Source organism: Plectropomus leopardus, chromosome 2 (assembly GCF_026936395.1).
Source record: "Plectropomus leopardus strain MGB_pleo_1.0 chromosome 2, ASM2693639v1, whole genome shotgun sequence".
In the NCBI taxonomy this organism is placed as follows: Eukaryota; Metazoa; Chordata; class Actinopteri; order Perciformes; family Serranidae; genus Plectropomus; species Plectropomus leopardus.
The window spans coordinates 40,253,150-40,273,131 of record NC_142177.1 but is presented as its reverse complement, the minus strand read 5'-3'; the positions used below and the strand labels follow the sequence as shown (position 1 = coordinate 40,273,131).

The 19,982-nt window shown below is 41.8% G+C and overlaps 1 protein-coding gene across 1 annotated transcript; it reads right to left on the bottom strand.

Moving 5' to 3' along the window:
- Positions 1-36: 36 nt before the first annotated feature.
- LOC148190296 (butyrophilin-like protein 2) lies at positions 37-19,130 on the bottom strand. Its single transcript, XM_088070783.1, has 7 exons — positions 18,960-19,130; positions 10,316-10,660; positions 7,595-7,867; positions 4,237-4,566; positions 2,534-2,569; positions 1,745-1,852; positions 37-1,554 (listed from the first exon to the last, which is right to left on the bottom strand). The coding sequence occupies exons 1-7, from the start codon at positions 19,027-19,029 to the stop codon at positions 1,532-1,534; spliced, it is 1,185 nt and encodes a 394-aa protein (XP_087926909.1). The 5' UTR covers positions 19,030-19,130; the 3' UTR covers positions 37-1,531.
- Between the last annotated feature and the right edge of the window lie 852 nt (positions 19,131-19,982).

Sequence of the window (19,982 nt, the reverse complement as noted above, 5' to 3'; positions counted from 1 at the left end):
TGATAAAAGTTTCCAAAACAGTCACAACACACAATCTGAAATTGTTCATGTTTTATTTAAACGTTTGAACAGAAATATGAAGCACGGCCTGAAATAACAAAATATCTGCAGAAGCATCATAAATGACATGATAGATATACATGAGCTTTATATTTCTAATATAACGTCAACAGCAGTAAACAGTCAGTGTCCAGTTTATCAGCTTCAGCCAGCTCAAAGTAACGCAGTCTGACACAACAGCAATGTACAGTTTGATCTAGAGACGTGTTTCAAATCCAGGCGGACAAACCTCAGGAAACAGCCGTCAGTAAAATGCAAGATAATACAGCAACAACATAATCTTTAAAACTGTTTCTTGACTTTTACAGAAAACTTGGCAAGGGGGTTGTAAGGTATGATTTCATGAAAAAAAGAGCTTTGGGGTTGTTGGTTTTTTTTTTTAAAAAAAAAGAAAAACATTTTCTGTTTTTTTTCTATTTTTTAAATTTAAAAAAATTCCTTTTTTAAACTTTAAATCTTGTTAGTGATTTTTTTTATTTGCTTTTTTAAATTTTTGGCAATTCTGAAAGAATATTTTGGCAAATGTTTTTTTTAAACATCTTACAAAAAACTGTAAAAACTGTTGAAACTGTAAAAACAAAAATTAGCATTGGATTACCACATTTCCAGCGGTCCTTGAACACATCATGTGTTATTTTACAGGTTTGTGGAACAAAATTCTTTGAATTTTCCCAAATGTTCAAGGTATATTAATTTTTTCAAAACTTTTCAAGGCCTGGAAATAGATATTTGCAAATGTTTTCACTGCAGGATTGTTGTATCAGACTGAATTAGTTTTAGCGTGTGTAATAAAGTGGACACTGAGTGTGTAGTTCAGTGTGTAGCTGACAGTCTGACTGAGCACTTTGAATAAAAAATTAAATGGGAACATTTTTCATTAATTGAGGTAAAACAGGACCAAATTTAAATACAACTCTAACATAACTCATGCAGTATAAAGTCTGATTTATCTGGTCGGATGCTCAGTATTCTCCAGTCACACACATTTTCACTGAACTGTTATGATGTTAAACACGCGTGGACAAACAGTCTTGTGCTCGGCGTGTGTTTGACAGAGCTCATATACACACTTATGATCAGGTAACGTTTTATATTGAGACGTTTTTACTGAAAATGCACGTATTTGTGAAGTACTGCACATACAACTATATGATAAATGAGATTTGGATTACAGTGAAGGAGATGAGTGAGAGTTTAACAGATATTTTCATATAGTTTTGCTGTTGTTAAACATGGACCCCTGTGACTTAGTATACTGGTCTGGTATACTGGTATACTGATAAAAATGGTCATTTTACAGGTGAAGTATTATTTTAACTCTCAAACTGCTTGAAATAAATGAGGACCAGACAAAAAGTCCTCAGTATCACACAGTCTGATCTGAAACTCAAACTGGTTCATCAACATGGTGCAAAAACTTTAGCAGCAAATTACACAGCACAGGAAGAGGCAGTTCACTTTATCAAGTAGTTTAACTTTGTGGGACTGGTGAACCTGCAGGACAGAAAACAAAGTTAAATTACAGAAAATCCAAAGTGAGTCGATCCTCCTCTGAGTGTCAATAACAACAGAAGGATTCATGTGTGAGAAGATAAAACAACAAGACTCAAACATGAGAAACATATAAAGACTCTGTTGTCTGATCATCGTCAACATGTTGATACAAAACTTTACTTAAACTTACCTTTATTACGTTTTTGTTTGATGCGAAGCGTGACTACAACTGCAACGAGAATGAGAACAACAATACCAAGAACTCCAGCAAGAGCACCAATCCATCCAGGAGTGGACTCTGAAAGAGATAAAACGTTCCTGTTATCCCTCAGACAGTAAGCGTGTGTCAGAGACATCAGAGTGGACATCAGAGTGTCCACAGAGACAGCAGCTGAAGGTGTGGACGCTCCTGAAATGTAAAGTGTGAAGCTGTGAGCAGATAAAAGCAGCAGTGGGACGAATGTCAGCAGGGACAGTGATGTCCGCTCTGATCTGATGGACAGTTTCCTGCTCGGCAGTGAGGAGGGGGACGCTGGACGTGTCCCTCATCAGGAGGACCAAGGTTTGACTGTCTGTCCTGCCTGCTGCAGCTGTCCTCTACTCCCTGAGCTCTGACTCGCAGGCTGCAGGCGGTCACTCTGGGTTAACTTTAGTAAGAACATCTTTATTTTAGGATAATTGTTGTTACAGCTGGTGTTGATAATCTTTGTTAAAAGAAAATATAACACATAAATGAAATAAGACAAAGAGTCTACAGTCTTGTCTGTGGCTCTGTGAGGCTGTAACACAGCAGCAGCTCACACTGATCTCACACTGTGGATCAGAGACAGGCCGCACAGGAGAGGATGTGTGACTTTTATCTCGCCTTATTTTCTGTCTGCAACAATGAAATTATGATACAAGTCAAAACTGTTATTTACATAAATATGCAGATGTTGTGGTCTTTGTATGAGGGCGTCAGACTGGAGGGTTAACATACCTGAGCCGTCTCCAATCTCGGTTTCACCAATGTCCACTTAAAAAAAAAGACAGGATGATATTAAATATTCATTGATACATAAGTAAATATTCTTGTATAACCTATGTTCATTTAATTTCACTGTGACAACTTCAGTAAAAATCAACAACTTTCTTATTACTGTAGTGTAAACAAAAACAATACTGACATCTAAATGTTCATATATAAGTTTTTTTTTTCCATACAATGAATCTTTCTCTGTATTTTGGATCAGTGTGCTTTCTGCACTGACAGAAACAGCTGGTTCACTCTCAGTATTTCTGCTGCAGCACTGCAGGAAACACACACAGAGTGCCGTTAAAGAAACACGAATAACCTGTTTATGAGGCTTATTCATGTTATGATCATACGGTGTTAACGTGAATGCAGAAAAATCGGGCTAGTCACATTCCTCGTATACATACCAGTTTCTTTCAGAGGACTTTAACTAGCATGTTCGAGTTTCTTCTCAAAGGGTTATTGTATTTACATGCTAAAACACATTAAGATTCTCAAAAGCCTGATCATAAACAGGTAATTCGTGTCCATGTGAACTCACTCACTGAGTGTGTTTTGACTCTAAATCATTTATTTTCTGAAAACACTTGCTGGCTGTATGTTCTACGTTACTCAAGCAAAATGTTTCTGCAAGCAGAGCAAAGTGACTCTGATGTCCTCTGAGGACACACTCTGTCCCCGGCTGTGTGCTGAGATCTTATCAGCGACAAGAGACGACCTGGAGACACACGGGACATGTGTTTGACTTCCTGCTGAGGACACAGTCACACAGCTCTCACTGTGGTTATAAAAGAACCAGGAGGCTGTGAGACTTCAAGTCCACAAAGAGCGTCTCAACCGGACGGACAAACTCCCACCACTCCTTTATTAACCCCGAAAGAGCTGGACCGCCGTTGATCCAGCCCCCTGAACGAACTCTCCCAGAGACGCCGAACACTGTGACACACTGATAATTACAGGAAACACTCTGGTCTCTGTTTAAAAATGGGAACAACAGCCTCAGTCTGCCCCCCCCACAGGCACCGAACCTGAACTCCAGTCGACTCTGAAAAGACGAGTCAGCCTAAGACACCAGACCACAGACTTCAGCATACGCCTTTATTTTGAAAAACTGTGTCACCTTCAAAAGACAATAAAAATAATGCTCGAATGCTCGAAATAATGTAGGATTTCAGAGAAAATACAAATCAACAGATAAAGCACATGCCATATCTGACTTTAAAGCAAGGAATCAGTGTGTGTGTGTGTGTGTGTGTGTGTGTGTGTGTGTGTGTGTGTGTGTGTGTGTGTGTGTGTGTGTGTGTGTGTGTGTGTGTATGTGTTTTCTATTGTGAGAACCCATGCCACTGGGCCATGATTTTGAAAAACTATTCTACTGAACCTTTAATATCTTTGTCCTTGTTACAATCACTTCTCTAAGGAATGGAGCAGGGAGGAGGGGGTTAATTGGTGAAGAAAGATCAACAGGAAAAGTCCACTGTAACAGCCAAGTTTCAATGGAGGGCAAACACTTTTACATTTACACCACAAAATGTAGGATTCAAATACTTGGCACTAAAATGTTGACATTATGACCGGCATCGATTAACATGACTAAACACCCGTGTATACGTTTTTGGCTGGAAAAAAAGTGGTTACTCTTAATTTGTTTTATTAAAGTTACTCACCCACAACAAGCTTAATCTGGAAAGTCTGGCGAGGCTGAAGACGTGGAAAATCACAGGTGTAGTTTCCTCTGTCACTCATCTTCGTGTTTGTGATGGTGATTGAGGCGTCGCCGTGTTTCAGTTCTTCAGGAAAGTGAAAGACTCGACCTTTGAACTCTTCACTCTGGCTTGAACGACCGCTGTTGTGATGTTTTCCTCCATCATACATGAAAACCTCCTTCTGACCGTCTTTCCTCCATTCAAACAGCTCTGACTCGATGTTCTCCTCAGTACCGAGGGAACACGGTAAAGAAACATCTCTCCCTTTGTACACTTTGATCATCGTTGGCTCTGGAAGATAAAAACATGCATTAATCAGTATGTTCACATGCAGAGGCATTAAGTTAGGCAGACATGTGGAAGTTAGCGTTAACAACATATCCACTCATCATGTGACACAAACTCTTGCTTTTTGTCCTGTCTCCCACATTGTCCTCAGAGTCATTTTCACCACCCCAAAGAAAGCATATTTAAATGCTTTACATGTTTTTTAGTCAGTAATTGATCTTTTTTTCTACCTTTACCTTGTTTTAATATTTACTTTTTTTAATTCTCATTTTTCACACAATAGTCTTTAAATATTCATATTTGAGAACAAACATAAAGACTTAGGTGATATTACAGTATAACAGTATACCAGAGTATTTACAAATCCTGACAGTATGATTTTCAGCAGATAGGAGATAGATCATAAAATACACATAAAACTTCTTCACAGTAAGAAAGTTATTAAATCTACAACTGTTGATGATCAAATGACACAATAAAGCCACAGAATATTCATTTTGAAAGGTCCTTACTATGAAAAACGTTTGGCTAAACATTTCTTCAGAGCCTGTGAGACAGTCAGAGACAGAGACACTGTCTGTCTCTCTGAGCTCAGACTATTACAGATATTATAGTCCCATACACTTCTTATGTTTTAGCCAATAAAATAAACACTGGAATCTATATTTTAATTTTGGAAAATGTTTAACAGTGTGAGGAGTAATTTTTCTGAAACAACAACAATCATGATTTCAGAATTTAAATTCATCTTTCACCCTAAAATCAACTAAGAAGATTTCTGATCAGCTTCTGTCGGTTTCATCAGAATTACAACAATAATTAAATATAAATTAATGTTTTAAACTTCTAACTACGACCTGAATAAGAAACATTTTTCAATCTAAGGTGATTTATTAACTTTATAGAAATAAAAAAAAAGCATTTGTATTACTAAGAAAACATATTTCAAATAATTGAAGCTACATAGCAGAATTTCAGGAGCAGGACCACACCACTACTGCACCTCAACCGCGCCTCTTCCGGCCTAAATATCCTCCTAACCTGATCTCCCCCTTTGTTCTCGTTATTCTACACCCCCCTCCCTCGATCTCTTCCCTTTTCCTCCTTCTCTCCGTGGGGTCCTCGGGGGTCTGTCGTACCCGGGAGCCACGGCGGATTCCCACCGAAGCTTCTCCACACCGCGAACCATCCATCCCACAATAATTCAACATCAGTGTTTATACCAAATCTACCAAATCTACATTCACGTCAATAAATTGTGAAAATGAATTCCTACTGAGGTGTGGTCCTTGCTGCTGAATGACATATTAGGATAATTATGTAGAAGAACAAATTATTAAAATTAAACTATAAGTGTGTTTACGGTTCAGAGTAAAAACAGGTTTGTTTGTTTGTTTGTTTGTTTGTTTGTTTGTTTGTTTGTTGCTTCATTTCCTGAAGAAGAATAAAAAATAGAACCAGAGATACACAATATTTTGCAGATAGCTGTCATGTTGATATTTTCGGACTCATTTTGGCTGATCAGATACAATCAGCTGAGACAATCCTGACAAAAGCAAACCAGAGACGATCTCACCCGTTTAAACTAATTAAAGTCGCATCATTAAAGCGTCGTCTTGTCGGCTCGTCGTGTCGCAGAAATGTTTCTTTCAGGCCGATGTCGATATTTGATTTTACAGCTGCAGTGAGCTGCTGTTTGTCCCTCACCTCGGCCAAAATCAAGAACACGAGCTCCTCCTCAGTGCTGACGTGTTTTAAATGCCTGACCAGTTCAGCAGCACCTCTTCCCCCCTCATAAATAACTAACAGTCCCTAACCCTAAACACAGAGGGAGGCTGAGGTGTTTACATGACGAAGGAGATCAACTTTCAGTCAAATTATCTGAGTGTTTGTCTGATTTTGAGAAATTTGATTTAATCTGATTTCAGTCTGACTAACATGTTTACATGAACTTTAAAAGTCCAGTTTTAGTCGGATTAACACAATAATTCAGGTTTTTCTAACATCATGTGAACGTGCTGACTGTGTGAAGTTTCTCTGTTTTTATCTCCGTTTTTAACTTAAATCCAAACCTGCGGCTCTTTCAGGTGTTTCTGACGTATTAAAGCGACTCTGCTGCAGTGAATGAAGCGAGTGTTTGAAAGCTGCATGTGAGAAATCTGAGAGCCTCAGCCTCAGAGAGCCTTTTTTTCTGTTAGATATTTGCTTAGTATGTTTAGTTTAATTATCATTGTTTTGTTTAGCACATTTCTTCATAATTAGTATTTTGTTTTGTTTTGTAGTGAAAGATAGGTAGGAAGGTAGAACCAGCATGCACCTGGGAAAAAATGATGATTTCTTTGTTCCAGTGTTTGCTTATTTCTTGGCTAAATAAATCAAGAATAACCTTGATGGCTATGAACAGACACTGAACCTATTTTGCCTGCGTACAGAAAATGCCCATGATGCATCAGTGGCCCTTTGATTGTTTGATTTAAGTTTGATTTTCGTTGCTGACAAACGGCCGCTTCACCAGCGAAACACAGGGCCTCTTATTCCTCCTCTTCTCTCTGAAGATGAATGAAGTCTCAGACCAGTTTTCCACTAAAATTAGTGCATACGTGCAGTTTTTTTAAGCACAGGTAAACCTGCCAAAATATGGTGGTTATTTATTGTTATATATATCACTTCCTGATTCAGTCTCTCTTTCAAACTCGGTGCAGACTAATTTGGATGTTTTAGCTGCTTGGGAGGAAACGGACGGTGTTTAGCTGTGGCGCGTGTTTTTGTCTCGTCATTTTCACACAGGTGTGAATAGCGACTATCCACTCTCTCATTGCATTAAAATGCCAGATATTAGTGTGATTTTGTGGAGTGGAAAAGAGGCTTACATGTGATATAAAGCTTCCACTCAGTTTGAAACATTTGTGTGGATTTTTTCATCACAAGTTCCTTTATGTTCAGTTTGAACATGTGAACATTTTTGAAAAAGAGTAACTTAAGTACAATAAAAAATATTTAAATATGAAAATACGACAAGGAAAACTCTTACTGTTGAGAGGCACATAAATGTCTTCATAAGTCTGATGGCCAAGTGTTTTCTGTGTGACTAAACAGCGGAAGTCGTCAGATCTGGTCACAGTAGCGTTGAGAGTGTAATACACGCGGCCTCCTCTTTTAGAGACTTGAGTCTCCCCAGCAGGAAGTTTGTTTCCAGCGCTGTCCTGCCACTCTACTGTAGGCTGTGGATCGCCTTCAACCTCACAACGAAGCAGCACTCCGACTTTTGCATCAGATGTCGTGACTGATGGTTTTGGAGCTGCACCTGTGATGACAATAAAAACAAAGATTATATACGAAAATTAAAACTTCACATTCGTGGCCTCAATTACACATTCCATCATTATCTGAGAGAGCGTGATATTACAAACACGTTATGATATGAGTTAGATTCGGACCTATATCAAGAAAAAAGCACTTATACAGTTGAGACACTCTTGAATTTCTGCCAAATCTGTTGTGCTCCAACGATGCAAAAATGCAGTTATCAAATATGAAACAGCCTTGAAAGGTAATGAAATGTCCTGTATTATAAGATGTTAAATATGTTAGTGAGAACCATTTTTAATTATAGTGCAGAGATGGAAATAAATGATAAGATTTGTTGAAATCCTGCCTTGGCTGTCGAGCACAGCTGATTCAGGATTTCACTGGAGAACTTTCTCTATTTTTATAATTTTATTTTTTGCAAAACACAAGAGCAGGAGTTCATGTCAATGAGGGTAAACTAAATATAGAAAGAAAACAGGATTAAAAAGCAAAACAAACTACAGTCTCTGCAATAACCAGAACACGAAATCAAAACCCCGCTAATATAGTTTCAACAAAAACGGATCATTTTTACTCTAATTACGATTTATTGATGGACTGTTTAATGACACTGCTTTGTTTGAGATGAGTGCACCAAGTAAATTACACATTCAGTGGATTTAGCTGTTTTTTTATATTTAATTTTCAATGAATAGCATCTCTATACATTTAAAAGGGATTTTAAAAAATATACTTTTAAAACCATTAACATTTAGTCAAACTTTGCGTGTAAATAGTGCGATGGTAAACGTATAAAATCATCACAGTTAGTTCAACACAGCGATGTTTTAAGATTTCAGGTGATCTGAATGATATCAGGCCTGTGATCACACACCTGATCACAGAGTTACGCCATTAAAATAATAAATAAATCAGGACTCACCTGTGATGTTTTCACCTGTTCTGTCTTTTAATGTGATAAAGCACGGAGGATGCACGCGACCCGATGTTTACACATTAAAACTGATAAATAAATACACTTTATATTTTCATGTTGACTTCAGAGGTCAGGACAAACATGCTGTATAACGTTTGAAACCTTAAATTCTCGTTTTTTATTCGGGTTTAAGAATCTCGTCACAGGATTTACGACATAAAAGCAGCATCGTGTTACTTTACGGCAGTAAACAGTTAGCAGCTTAACTTAAATCTTGTCTTGCCGCAGTTAAAAAGTATTTATGGGTAAAAAAACAAACATTTGTTGACAAACAGCGGCTCGTTTTAAAGAATAAAATCACATCCATTGAATTTACCTCCTTTACGTTTGACGGAAGTAAAAATATCGTGAATAAAAGTAGATTTTGTTCCTCGTTTAGTTTCGGCTCCGCTCGTCAAACTTTCAAAACAAAATATTTTCAGTCCATTTAAAGTTTTGACCAAAGATTTGACCAATCATGTTCAGTATCTCTGAGACCAGGAAACGCCCCCGAACTAAAGCAACCAATCAGCATCTCTGTACGACCTACAGTGACGTCACTACTGGGCTTCTACTCAATCAACCAATCAGAGGAGAGCATTTCCACGTGTGTCTTATTGACAGCTGGTTTCCTCCAATAGGAAGTCAGCACCGTGAAAACACGGTGAGTTTGTGGCCACTTAAATTACCTGTGTGACCATATATGGAAGTGACTGTAGCTGGACTTCCGGTGGCAGAGGGACCCCCACAGAACAGAGAAACTTTATTTATATGTTTATGGAGGTCAGATTCAGGGATAATAAATATTTTAATCTTTATTTAAACATTAAAAACATATTTTTATAGTCAGATTTAACTCTCAGGAACATTTTGTCAGAATCATAAAGAGATTTATTTTTATTATTTAGTAACTTTGAGAAAGTTTTAGAGAGCTCTGGAGTCCTCTGCTGGAGATGCTCTGTACTGCACTTTCTAAAATATCTCAGAGACACTTCTGTCAATCAACCTCAAATTTGGTACAGACATTACAGACAAGTTCAGGGAGAGATCCTGTGAATTTCAGCCTGATGGCTCTTTTTATGACGGATTCACTGTGTTTAAAATATGAAGTTAAAGGGCAAAAACTGGAAAGCTTCTGTTTTTTTTCTCATTAATATTTTATGTATTTAACTCTTTCAGCGTCTGAAATAAGATCAACACATTAAATGAAACCTGCTGAGTGTTTGTCTCACAGTGATATAAATCACATGTATCAGCTCCTCGTGGTCCTGATATTAAACAGTTTAACATGTGAAGATATTAAGAGACAGAAATAAACAAATTCAAAATGAGCCTGAAGAGGTTAAGACTGGATCTGAAAAGCAAAACAAAACACTTTAAGACACAGCTGAAACCTTTACAATCAAAGATTCAGAGGAGACGATTTCATTTTCTACAGACGGCTGAAAGATCAAAAAAAAGAATAAACATCTTTAATGTTTTACTCACCAACAACCAGCTTAATGTGGAAAGTCTGTTGTGGCTGCAGACGAGGAAAATCACAGGTGTATTCTCCGCTGTCAGTCATCTTTATGTTTCTGATGATGATGGAGGCGTTACCGTGTTTCAGCTCTTCAGGAAAATGAGAGACTCGACCTTTGAACTCATCACTCTGACCTTGATGGCCGTTGTTGTAATGGATTCCTGCATCATAAAAGAAAACCTCTCTCCGACCAGCGTCTGACGGAGCGGTTTTCGTCCAGTCGAACAGTTTGAACTCGATGTTTTCTTCAGTGCTGAGGGAACACGGTAAAACGGCTTCACCGTCTTGTTGTGCTATGACGACTTTTGGCCCTGAAAGATGAAAAAACAGGAATTAATCAGTGTGTTTACAGGCAGAGTCACTGAGTGAAGACAGACACATGAAATACAGACAGACAGACATGAAAACTTAACTGCTGTTAAAAGAAAATGTGACGTCACACAGAGGAAAACATGCCTCTGCACAAACGTGAGGAACATTTTTGCAGGCATTAAATTCAAAATTAGTCTGTATTTACAAAAAAAATCCAAAAAACAGTTTGAACATGTGACATCTTGTTTCTGTGCTGTAATTGAAAATAAGTCAAAAAGGATTTATAATATATATTTATATTTATCATTACATTGTGTTTTTATTGATGTTTTTCACAGCGTCCCAACCTTTTTTGAAACTGGATTGTAACTTTTCTCTTTTTCCAAAGTGGTGGTGGACATGACATCAGCACATTTCCTCTGATGGTTGTTTTATTTAATCTTTCATCATTATTATAACCATTTCCTACTCATTAAAAAACACAGCCTGACAGTCGGTCACCTTCAGGCTGAGGGTTTTGCTGTAACTCCAGTATACTGACACTCTGGAGGATCAGTTTCTTAGTTTCGACTGTTGAACCGAACGCTGATTTCACCTCTGCAGAGCTTCCTCTCTCTTCCTGTTTAATGTTTCATTTAGTGACGCGTCTTCAGCTCTTGGCCATGTGACAGAGTCTTGGCAGAGCATATTATTTAGAGTTTAGTTGGCGTTACTGATGATAATAGTTTAGTTATGATCGAATGGGATTCGTCGTTGAGCACAGCGAGGTAAGAGCAGAGGAGCTCACTTCTCATATTTATTCTCTTAACATGAAATTAGATCAGATAAGATCGATAAGAAACTCTTTATCGTCTGTCCCACAGAAATTCTCCTTTGACAAGACTCCAACAAAAATACAACACACTGTTAAACACACTTAAGACACACTCAAACTCATAAAGTGCAGACATTAAAAAGCAGCAGCAGATAAAACGATGTAGTGGAGTGTCTGTTTCATTTTGTTCAGGGTGGTTGTTGCAGAGGGAATAAAAGATTTATTTTTTATAATTAGGTGAAATTTACGGGATTGTTGCTGCATGAGGATCAGTGTGTCAGTGTCGTGTTGTTTTTTTGCCCCCTGAGGTCCAAAAATCCGTTACTGTCAGTTAACACCACACCCCTCTGTGAGCACACGAGCCAAATACACTTTTAAACAGGCGTCGTTGCGACAGATCTCATCATTTATCAGACAACATCTCTTCACCCAGAAACAGGCGAACCACACAAACAGGCACTGCTGCGTGATTTTAACACAAGAGTGTGTGGGAGAGCAGATGGACGACGATAACAGAGAGAGAGGGAAAATTAAAACATGAATTACTATAAAGCAGATTGAGCCACATTAACAGGACAGGCCTCCACCTGCCTGAGCCAGGAACACCTGAACACCTGCAGATCCAGATCCTGAACACCATCACAAACCAACAGAGGAGATTCAACAGAAATCTGATGCAAACCTCTCGTTATGACAGTCTGTGGTTAGGAAGGTTGTTCTGAAATGTAACTGGATACAGATTATTTACCTTGTTAAAATGTAATGGAAATTATTATATTTAATCACTTTTCTGATGATCTATTTATTTATTTATTTAACTGGGAAAAAAAGCTGAACATTTGGGATAATAGGCCCAAAGAAGGCGTTCCTGAACTGTGAAAAGACATAAAACAGAATGAATGTTTCATTCTAAATACAACATTTTGATACTTTAATTATATATATTTTCCCGCAGTAACTTTGATTTATGACAATTAACTTTTTTGCCATATAATTACTTTATTTTGTCACCAAATAGGCAGATTTAACTTTGCAATATTGTTTTGAATTCATGTTCATCTGTATTTTCAGAAATATTTTCATTAAAAAACAAATAAATAAATAAATCATCAACATTTTGATCAATAAATTTAATTTGACTGAATATTTTTTCCTCAGTAAGTGTAACTTAATACAGTTACAATTTCTTTAATTACTTTGTGACAAATTACATGTAACTGATTACTCTCCAACACTACTTAGCTGGTGATGCTGATTCTGATTTTTAATTTTTTTAAATGAATGGGCTAATTCAAATGAGCTAAGAATATTTTGGATTTATGTTAATCTGCACCTTTGGCTGTCATGATCACTGCCTCTCATCCTCCTCCTGTCACTCTGCCAGTACTTTTCCACTCTACCTGCAAGCCACGCCCACCTCTCCTGCCAGCTCACCTCACAGCTGCTGCTCATCACCAATCAGTCCTGCATAAAAGCCTCTCCTGCACACTCACTCTCCGCCAGATTGTTCTACAGCATCATGCAAGGCTTTCCAGCGTTCTTCTGCCTGAACTCACGAAGCCGACTCTGCCTGTCCCCGACCTGCTCTCCTCGTCTGATCCCCGGTAAACCTACCTGCCTTCTGTCCCCGACCACGAGTTCTGCTTTAGCGTTTCTGGAAGTGATCTGCTCTACTGGTAACGATTCCTTTGCCTGGCCCCGACGATTCTCCTGCCTGTTCCCCGTCGGTACTGCTGCATTCATGGACTGCTCAGCTGGCTACGAAAACCCCGCCTGTCCCCGCCTCGACGGTACCTCCACACGTGCCGCCGGGCCGTCGGACTACGGGGTTTCCTCCTCGCTGACATCTTGTGCAGTAAGCTTCGTCTCTTCACTCCGTCTGATCATCAGAGACTGTGTTAGGGCGCTCCGCTCGAAGAACGAACTTTACTCAGTACTGTTTCACTTTGCTTCGTTCCTTGCCTGTGTTGGTTTTAATAAAAGTTATTACCAACTGTTCCTGTTTGCCGGTGTACTGCATCTAGGTCCACACCACTCCCGTTACAGTACAATCTGGCCAGACATGGACCCAGCAGAGAACACCGCTCTTCTGTCTCGCCTAGCCTGCGTGGAGGGAATGCTGCAGCAGCACGAGGCTCAGCTCACCTTTAACGCGGCTGAAGCTCGTCAATCGGCTTCGGCGCTAGACGCCAGGCCGGCCATTTTGTCTCCCGATGCCCAGCTAAAGGGGAGGGCTCAGCAGTAGAGAGGGGCATCCTGCTGAGCCGATCTCGGAACTCTGCCCCTGACCAACGACCCTTGTTCCACGTCCAGCTCTTGTTGGCGGAGGGATCTCACACCCTTGCTACTTTCATTGACTGGGGCCGATGTTAATCTCATTGACGAGGAACTCGCCCGGCAGCTAGAGATTGAGCTGGTCCCTCTTCCTCGTCCGATACCAGCCAGCGCCCTGGATGGTCATCTTCTGGGGACTGTCACTCACCAAACCACACCCATCTCGATGCTCCTGTCTGGCACACACCTCGAGACCATCAGGTTTCACGTCCTGAGGTCTCCCAACCTTCCCCTGATACTCGGCTACCCCTGGCTTCGCCGTCACAATCCACATATAGACTGGTCTACGGGGTCCATCCTGAGTTTGAGCCCCTCCTGTCATCAGATCTGTCTTCGACAGACAGTCACACCCTCGCTGCGTGCAAGTTCCTGCTCCACTCCAGACCTCTCCAAGGTGCCCCCAGATTACCACAATTTCTGGGAGGTGTTTAACAAGACGAGGGCCACTTCTCTGCCCTCTCACTGGTCATATATGCCTGCGCCATTGACCTTCTCCCCGGTTCTGTTCCTCCCAGGGGTCGTCTATACTCCTTGTCAGCACCTGAAAGAGAGGCGATGGAGACGTACATCGGCGATGCTTTGGCCTCCGGTATCATCCGGCCCTCCTCATCCCCCGCTGGGGCAAGCTTCTTCTTTGTTGGCAAGAAGGATGGCTCCCTGAAGCCCTGCATCGACTACAGGGGTCTGAACGACATCACCATTAAGAACCGCTATCCTCTCCCCCTCATCGCCTCCGCCTTCGAGCTGCTTCAGGGGTCCACCATCTACACGAAGCTGGACCTCCGCAACGCTTATCATCTGGTCCGGATCCGAGAGGGGGATGAATGGAAGACTCATTAATGATGTGCTTAGGAACCTGCTTAACAAGTATGTGTTCATTTACCTGGACGACAGTCTGATCTTCTCTCGCTCCAAGCAAAAGCACGTACATCATGTTCAGACGGTTCTGCAACTCTTGTTGGAGAACTCCCTGTTTGTCAAGGCTGAGAAATGCGAGTTCCACGCCTCCTCTGTCTCCTTCCTGGGGTACATCATCGGTCACAATCGTATGGAGATGGACCCTGCTAAGGTCTCTGCTGTCACCTCCTGGCCGGTTCCTGATTCTCGCAAGCAGTTGCAACGTTTCCTAGGGTTCGCCAACTTCTACAGGAGGTTCATCCGGGGTTACAGTACGGTAGCTGCACCTCTCACTGCCCTCACTTCCTGCAAGGTCTCCGAGGAGGCTTTCCAGCTCCTCAAGAGGCGCTGGGGGTAGGGGCCGTACTCTCCCAACGTTCCGCTGTGGACCAGAAACTCCATCCCTGCGCCTTCTTCTCCCGACGATTGTCCCCGGCAGAAAGAAATTACGACATTGGCAACCGGGAATTGTTGGCGGTGAAGTTGGCATTGGAGGAGTGGAGGCATTGGCTGGAAGGGACCAAGGTTCCCTTCCTTGTCTGGACAGACCACAAAAACCTTGAGTACATCCGCTCAGCCAAGAGACTGAACTCTCGCCAAGCCTGGTGGGCATTGTTCTTCGCCAGGTTCGCCTTCACCCTCTCATATCGACCTGGTTCCCGCAACGTCAAACCCGACGCCCTGTCTCGACAGTTTCTGGTTGGGGAGGATACTCCCCGCTTCTCGTCTCTTGGCCGCCCTCACCTGGGAGATTGAGGAACGTATCAAGGCGGCATTGGAAGACCAGCCACGTCCCAGCTCTTGCCCCCAGGACTGCCTATTTGTTATTTGCATGATTCCCGACTCACTTGTCATCCAGGTATTGCACAGACCAAGGAGGTCCTGCAACGGAGGTTCTGGTGGGCTACCCTGGAAGAGGACACCAAAGACTTTGTCAACGCATGCCCTGTATGCAATCAAAATAAAGTCCCACGACGGGCCCCTGCCGGCCTCCTACGACCTTTACCGGTGCCTCATCGCCCCTGGTCCCACATTTCGCTGGACTTTGTCACTGGTCTGCCACTGTCAGGAGGCAACACCACTATCCTGACAGCGGTGGACTGGTTCAGTAAGATGGCTCACTTCGTGCCTCTGCCCAAGCTCCCTTCAGCCAAGGAGACCGTTGGTGCTCCTGGAGCACGTGTTCCGTCTCCACGGCCTCCCTTCTGATGTGGTCTCCGATCGAGGTCCCCAGTTCACCTCTGCATTTTGGAGGGAGTTCTGTCGCCTCCTGGGTGCCTCCACCAGCCTGTCCTCCGGTTACCATCCGCAGTCCAACAGCCAGTCGGAAAGGATGAACCAGCAGATGGAGATGGCACTCCGTTGCATGGCCTCCAAACACCCCGCCTCCTGGAGCTCCGTCACTGGTCTTTCCCCGTTCCATTGTGCGTACGGCTTCCAGCCCCCCCCCCGTTTTCAGCCCAGGAGAAGGACACTGCTTATCCCTTGGTAGAGGCTTTCATCCGTCGCTGTCGCCGAGCCTGGACACAGGCCAGATCCGCGCTTCTGGGGGCTGCGGATCGATACGCCACAGCAGCTAACCGTCACCGGTCCCAAGCTCCCTCCTACCAAGTGGGACAAAGGGTGTGGTTGTCGACCTGGGATCTTCCTCTGAGGGTGGACTCTAAAAAGTTGGCTCCTAAATTTGTCGGACCGTTCCCCATCGAGAAGGTGGTCAACCCGGTGGCGGTCCGGCTCAAGCTGCCCCGCACTATGAGGATTCATCCCACCTTTCACGTCTCCAGGATCAAGCCTTTCAAGGAGAGTTCCCTGCAGCCTGTCTCCCGACCGCCTCCGCCCCCCGCATCATCGACGGGGCTCCGGCTTACACGGTACACCGCCTGCTCCGCTCTCGCCGTCGTGGGAGGGGGCTACAGTACCTGGTGGACTGGGAGGGGTACGGGACGGAGGAGCGGTCTTGGGTTCCGGCTCGCCAGATCCTGGATGCGCGACTCGTGGAGGAGTTTCATCGCCTGCGCCCTGACCAGCCCTCCAACCTCGCCTCGGCGCGTGGTGGTTCCGGCTCTGTCCCCCACTCTCCTCCTGTTTCTGAGTCGTCAGGGGGTGACGATGTGGACTCTGCCTCAGAGATGGATGTTTCCCTCTCTGGGGACGAGGAGGGTGAAACTGGGGCCTCCGAGGAATTCTTTTTTTTTTTCTGTTTCTGTTCATTTGTTGTTTTTATGTGTGTTTTATGTTGTTATTTCTGTGGTTGTTGTTGTCTTTGTGTTTTGTGGATGAAAATAAAAAAATCAGACAGAGACTCGACAATGAGCGTTCAGATCTGTGTCTGTGTGTGAGTGCAGGGCGGGAGGCAAAATGCGGAACTAAACTTCATTGAAAACAACATTCATTTCCTCTGTGGTTTCTACTTCTACTACTTTTTAATTTCAAGCAGAAGTCACACTTTATATTTCAGCAGCGACAAAAGAAGCCAAATATCCTGCAAATATCAATCAGCAGCCGATTCCACTCATATAACAAACCAAAACTCAAACTTCTCATGAGCTGAACTCACAAACACATCAAGTCTCCACAGGATGGAGACGACTCCGCCCCACAACACACACACACACACACACACACACACACACACACACTCGCACACACATGCACATACACACACATCTTTCCACCGGATATTACAGTCTGTAGATATGAAGTTAGTGCGCAGCAGCAGAAGCTGCAGTTTCTGAGAAACAGAGCTCATGCACACGCATCAGCAGCAGTAATGACGCAACCTGTAAAGTTATAACTTGGCTCCATCGATCCTATCGATCAGCTGATCGGGACACGTCGCACACACACAAGATTCAACAGAAATCTGATGCAAACCTCTCGTTATGACACAATTACTTGATTTATTAAAAATCAAATCTTAAAAATAAAAAGAACATTAGATTACTTTTCCAACAAATTCCTTTTTGATTTTAAACTGGGCAATAAAGCTGAAATTTTGGGGAAAGTAAGCCCAAAGAAGGCATTCCTGCACGCTGTAAAGATGTAAAGCAACAGAATAAATGTTAAATGTTCATAAATGTTTTATTCTACATTTAAACAGAAAAATAATATACAGTAAATAATATATTCAGATGTAACATCTTTGTAATTGTTTTTTTAATATTAAACATGTAAAACTTTTTTCTTACAGAAAAAAATATGCTGTTACTGTAACTGATTACAATTACATTTATATTACATGTAACTAGTCTCTAACACTGCTTGGCTTTCTTTCTTTCTTTTTTTAATCAAATGTTTACATTTAACTTTGCTTCAAATATTTTGGATTCATGTTAATCTGTATTTTCAGAAAAAAATAATTAAAAACAAAGAGTAAAAAAACCCTGAAAAAATATACCCAATTTAAACCAGTGAATCAGTAACTGTAATTTAATTACAGGACACTTTTTTCTCAGTTACTGTAACTGATTACAAATGTGTTTACTTTAAATTTTTCGAAGTTCAAGCAGCCCACACACACACACACACACACACACACACACACACACATGCACACACACAAAGAAACACACGCACACACACACAAACAGACAAACACACGCACATACACTGGATGAACTTAGTGCGCAGCAGCAGGAGCGGCAGTTTTTACAGAAACAGAGCTCCGTCTGCATCACGCAAGCGCATGCGCGCACCCACCCACCCAGCCAGCCACACACACACACACACACACACTGTATTTCGGCGACATGAGAGTCCAGAATTGGTGAAATCAGTGAAACTTTCAATCAGGTTTAATAAGAAGAAAAAAGTTCTTTGGAAAAATTTGCAACAAAACTTCTCATGAGCTGAGCTCACTCCACCCCACAACACACACACGCACAAAAACCCACGCACGCACGCACGCACACACACACACACTTTTACACCGGATATCACAGCCTAGTGCGCAGCAGCAGAAGCTGCAGTTTCTGGGAAACAGCTCCGTCTGCATTACGCACGCGCACGCGCACATGCACGCACCCGCATCAGCAGCAGGAATGACGCAACCTGTAAAGTTATAACTTGGCTCCATCGATCCTATCGATCAGCTGATCGGGACACGTCGCACACACACTGAGTGCTGCAGAGACAGCCGCAGGGGCTGCCGGGACACAGCAGGTGTCTCGCGCTCCCCGCATCCTCGCGCAGTCTTTCCAAAATGACTTTGAATTAAATAACTGCACAGCTCAGCTCACTCACAGCTCACTCACCGCTTCCTTCCGCGGACGTTGTTGAGGACAGAGTCAGGAGACAGAGACACACGAGAGGACGCAGCTCCATCGCTGCAGATGTCTTCAGAGGACAGACTCAGTGAGACATCAGTCTCCCTATAAGGAGGCTGGAGCCACTCCTCACACACAGCGATTGGACGAGAACAAACACTTTCGGTTTCGAGACTTCAGCAGGCTGAAAGTACAGCTTCCGGCATGCATATTTCACAATAAAAGCCTCACCTCCACAGGCTGTATTATAACAGTGACTCATGAACTCTGCACACAAACTGCTCAGACTGTGTTTAAATGCAAAAAGCACTTTATCTTCACACTAACATTAAAGCTGTGGATTAAATCAACTACAGAGCTTCAGATCCAGCACATGTCCTCTGTACAGTTTATTGTTAACCCTTTGAAACCTGAGCAAACACTGAGAAAGCAACAGTTTCCAAGAAAATTACCTGAAACTTAGTACAAAAAAAAGCAAAACATAAGTAAATAAATAAATAAACAAGGAAATAACTTGGCAAAAAAGTGCTAAAAATACAAATGACATATTCTATTTTGAACATATAATAATAATCATTAATATAGTTTCTGGACAATTTCCCTTTTTTAAAATAATTTTCTAATTTTTCTCTCTCACGCTTCTGTTAAACATTAATTTTCAGGTTGTTTTTTGTCACCTTTTACCAGTTTCTTTCATTTTGCTCATTGCCTTTTCCCATTTCCTGTTTTTGAACTAAATTAAACCTTTTTGTTCAGGTTTTAAAGGTTTAAATAATCTCATTTAACAGAATGATTCATTATTAATCATTTTTGTCTGAATTAAAGGTACTTCCTCTCTTCTTCCTCGTTAACTCAATCTGTGACATCATTGTGACATCATCACCATCATCAGCAGGTAAATCTTTCACCTCAGTTTAGTATAAAAAAGTAGGCTAGTCCTTCAGGTTTTAAAGGTTTAAATAACAGTGAAAGGCGTCTCAGCGCAGCACAAGAAAAACTGATGTCCATCCA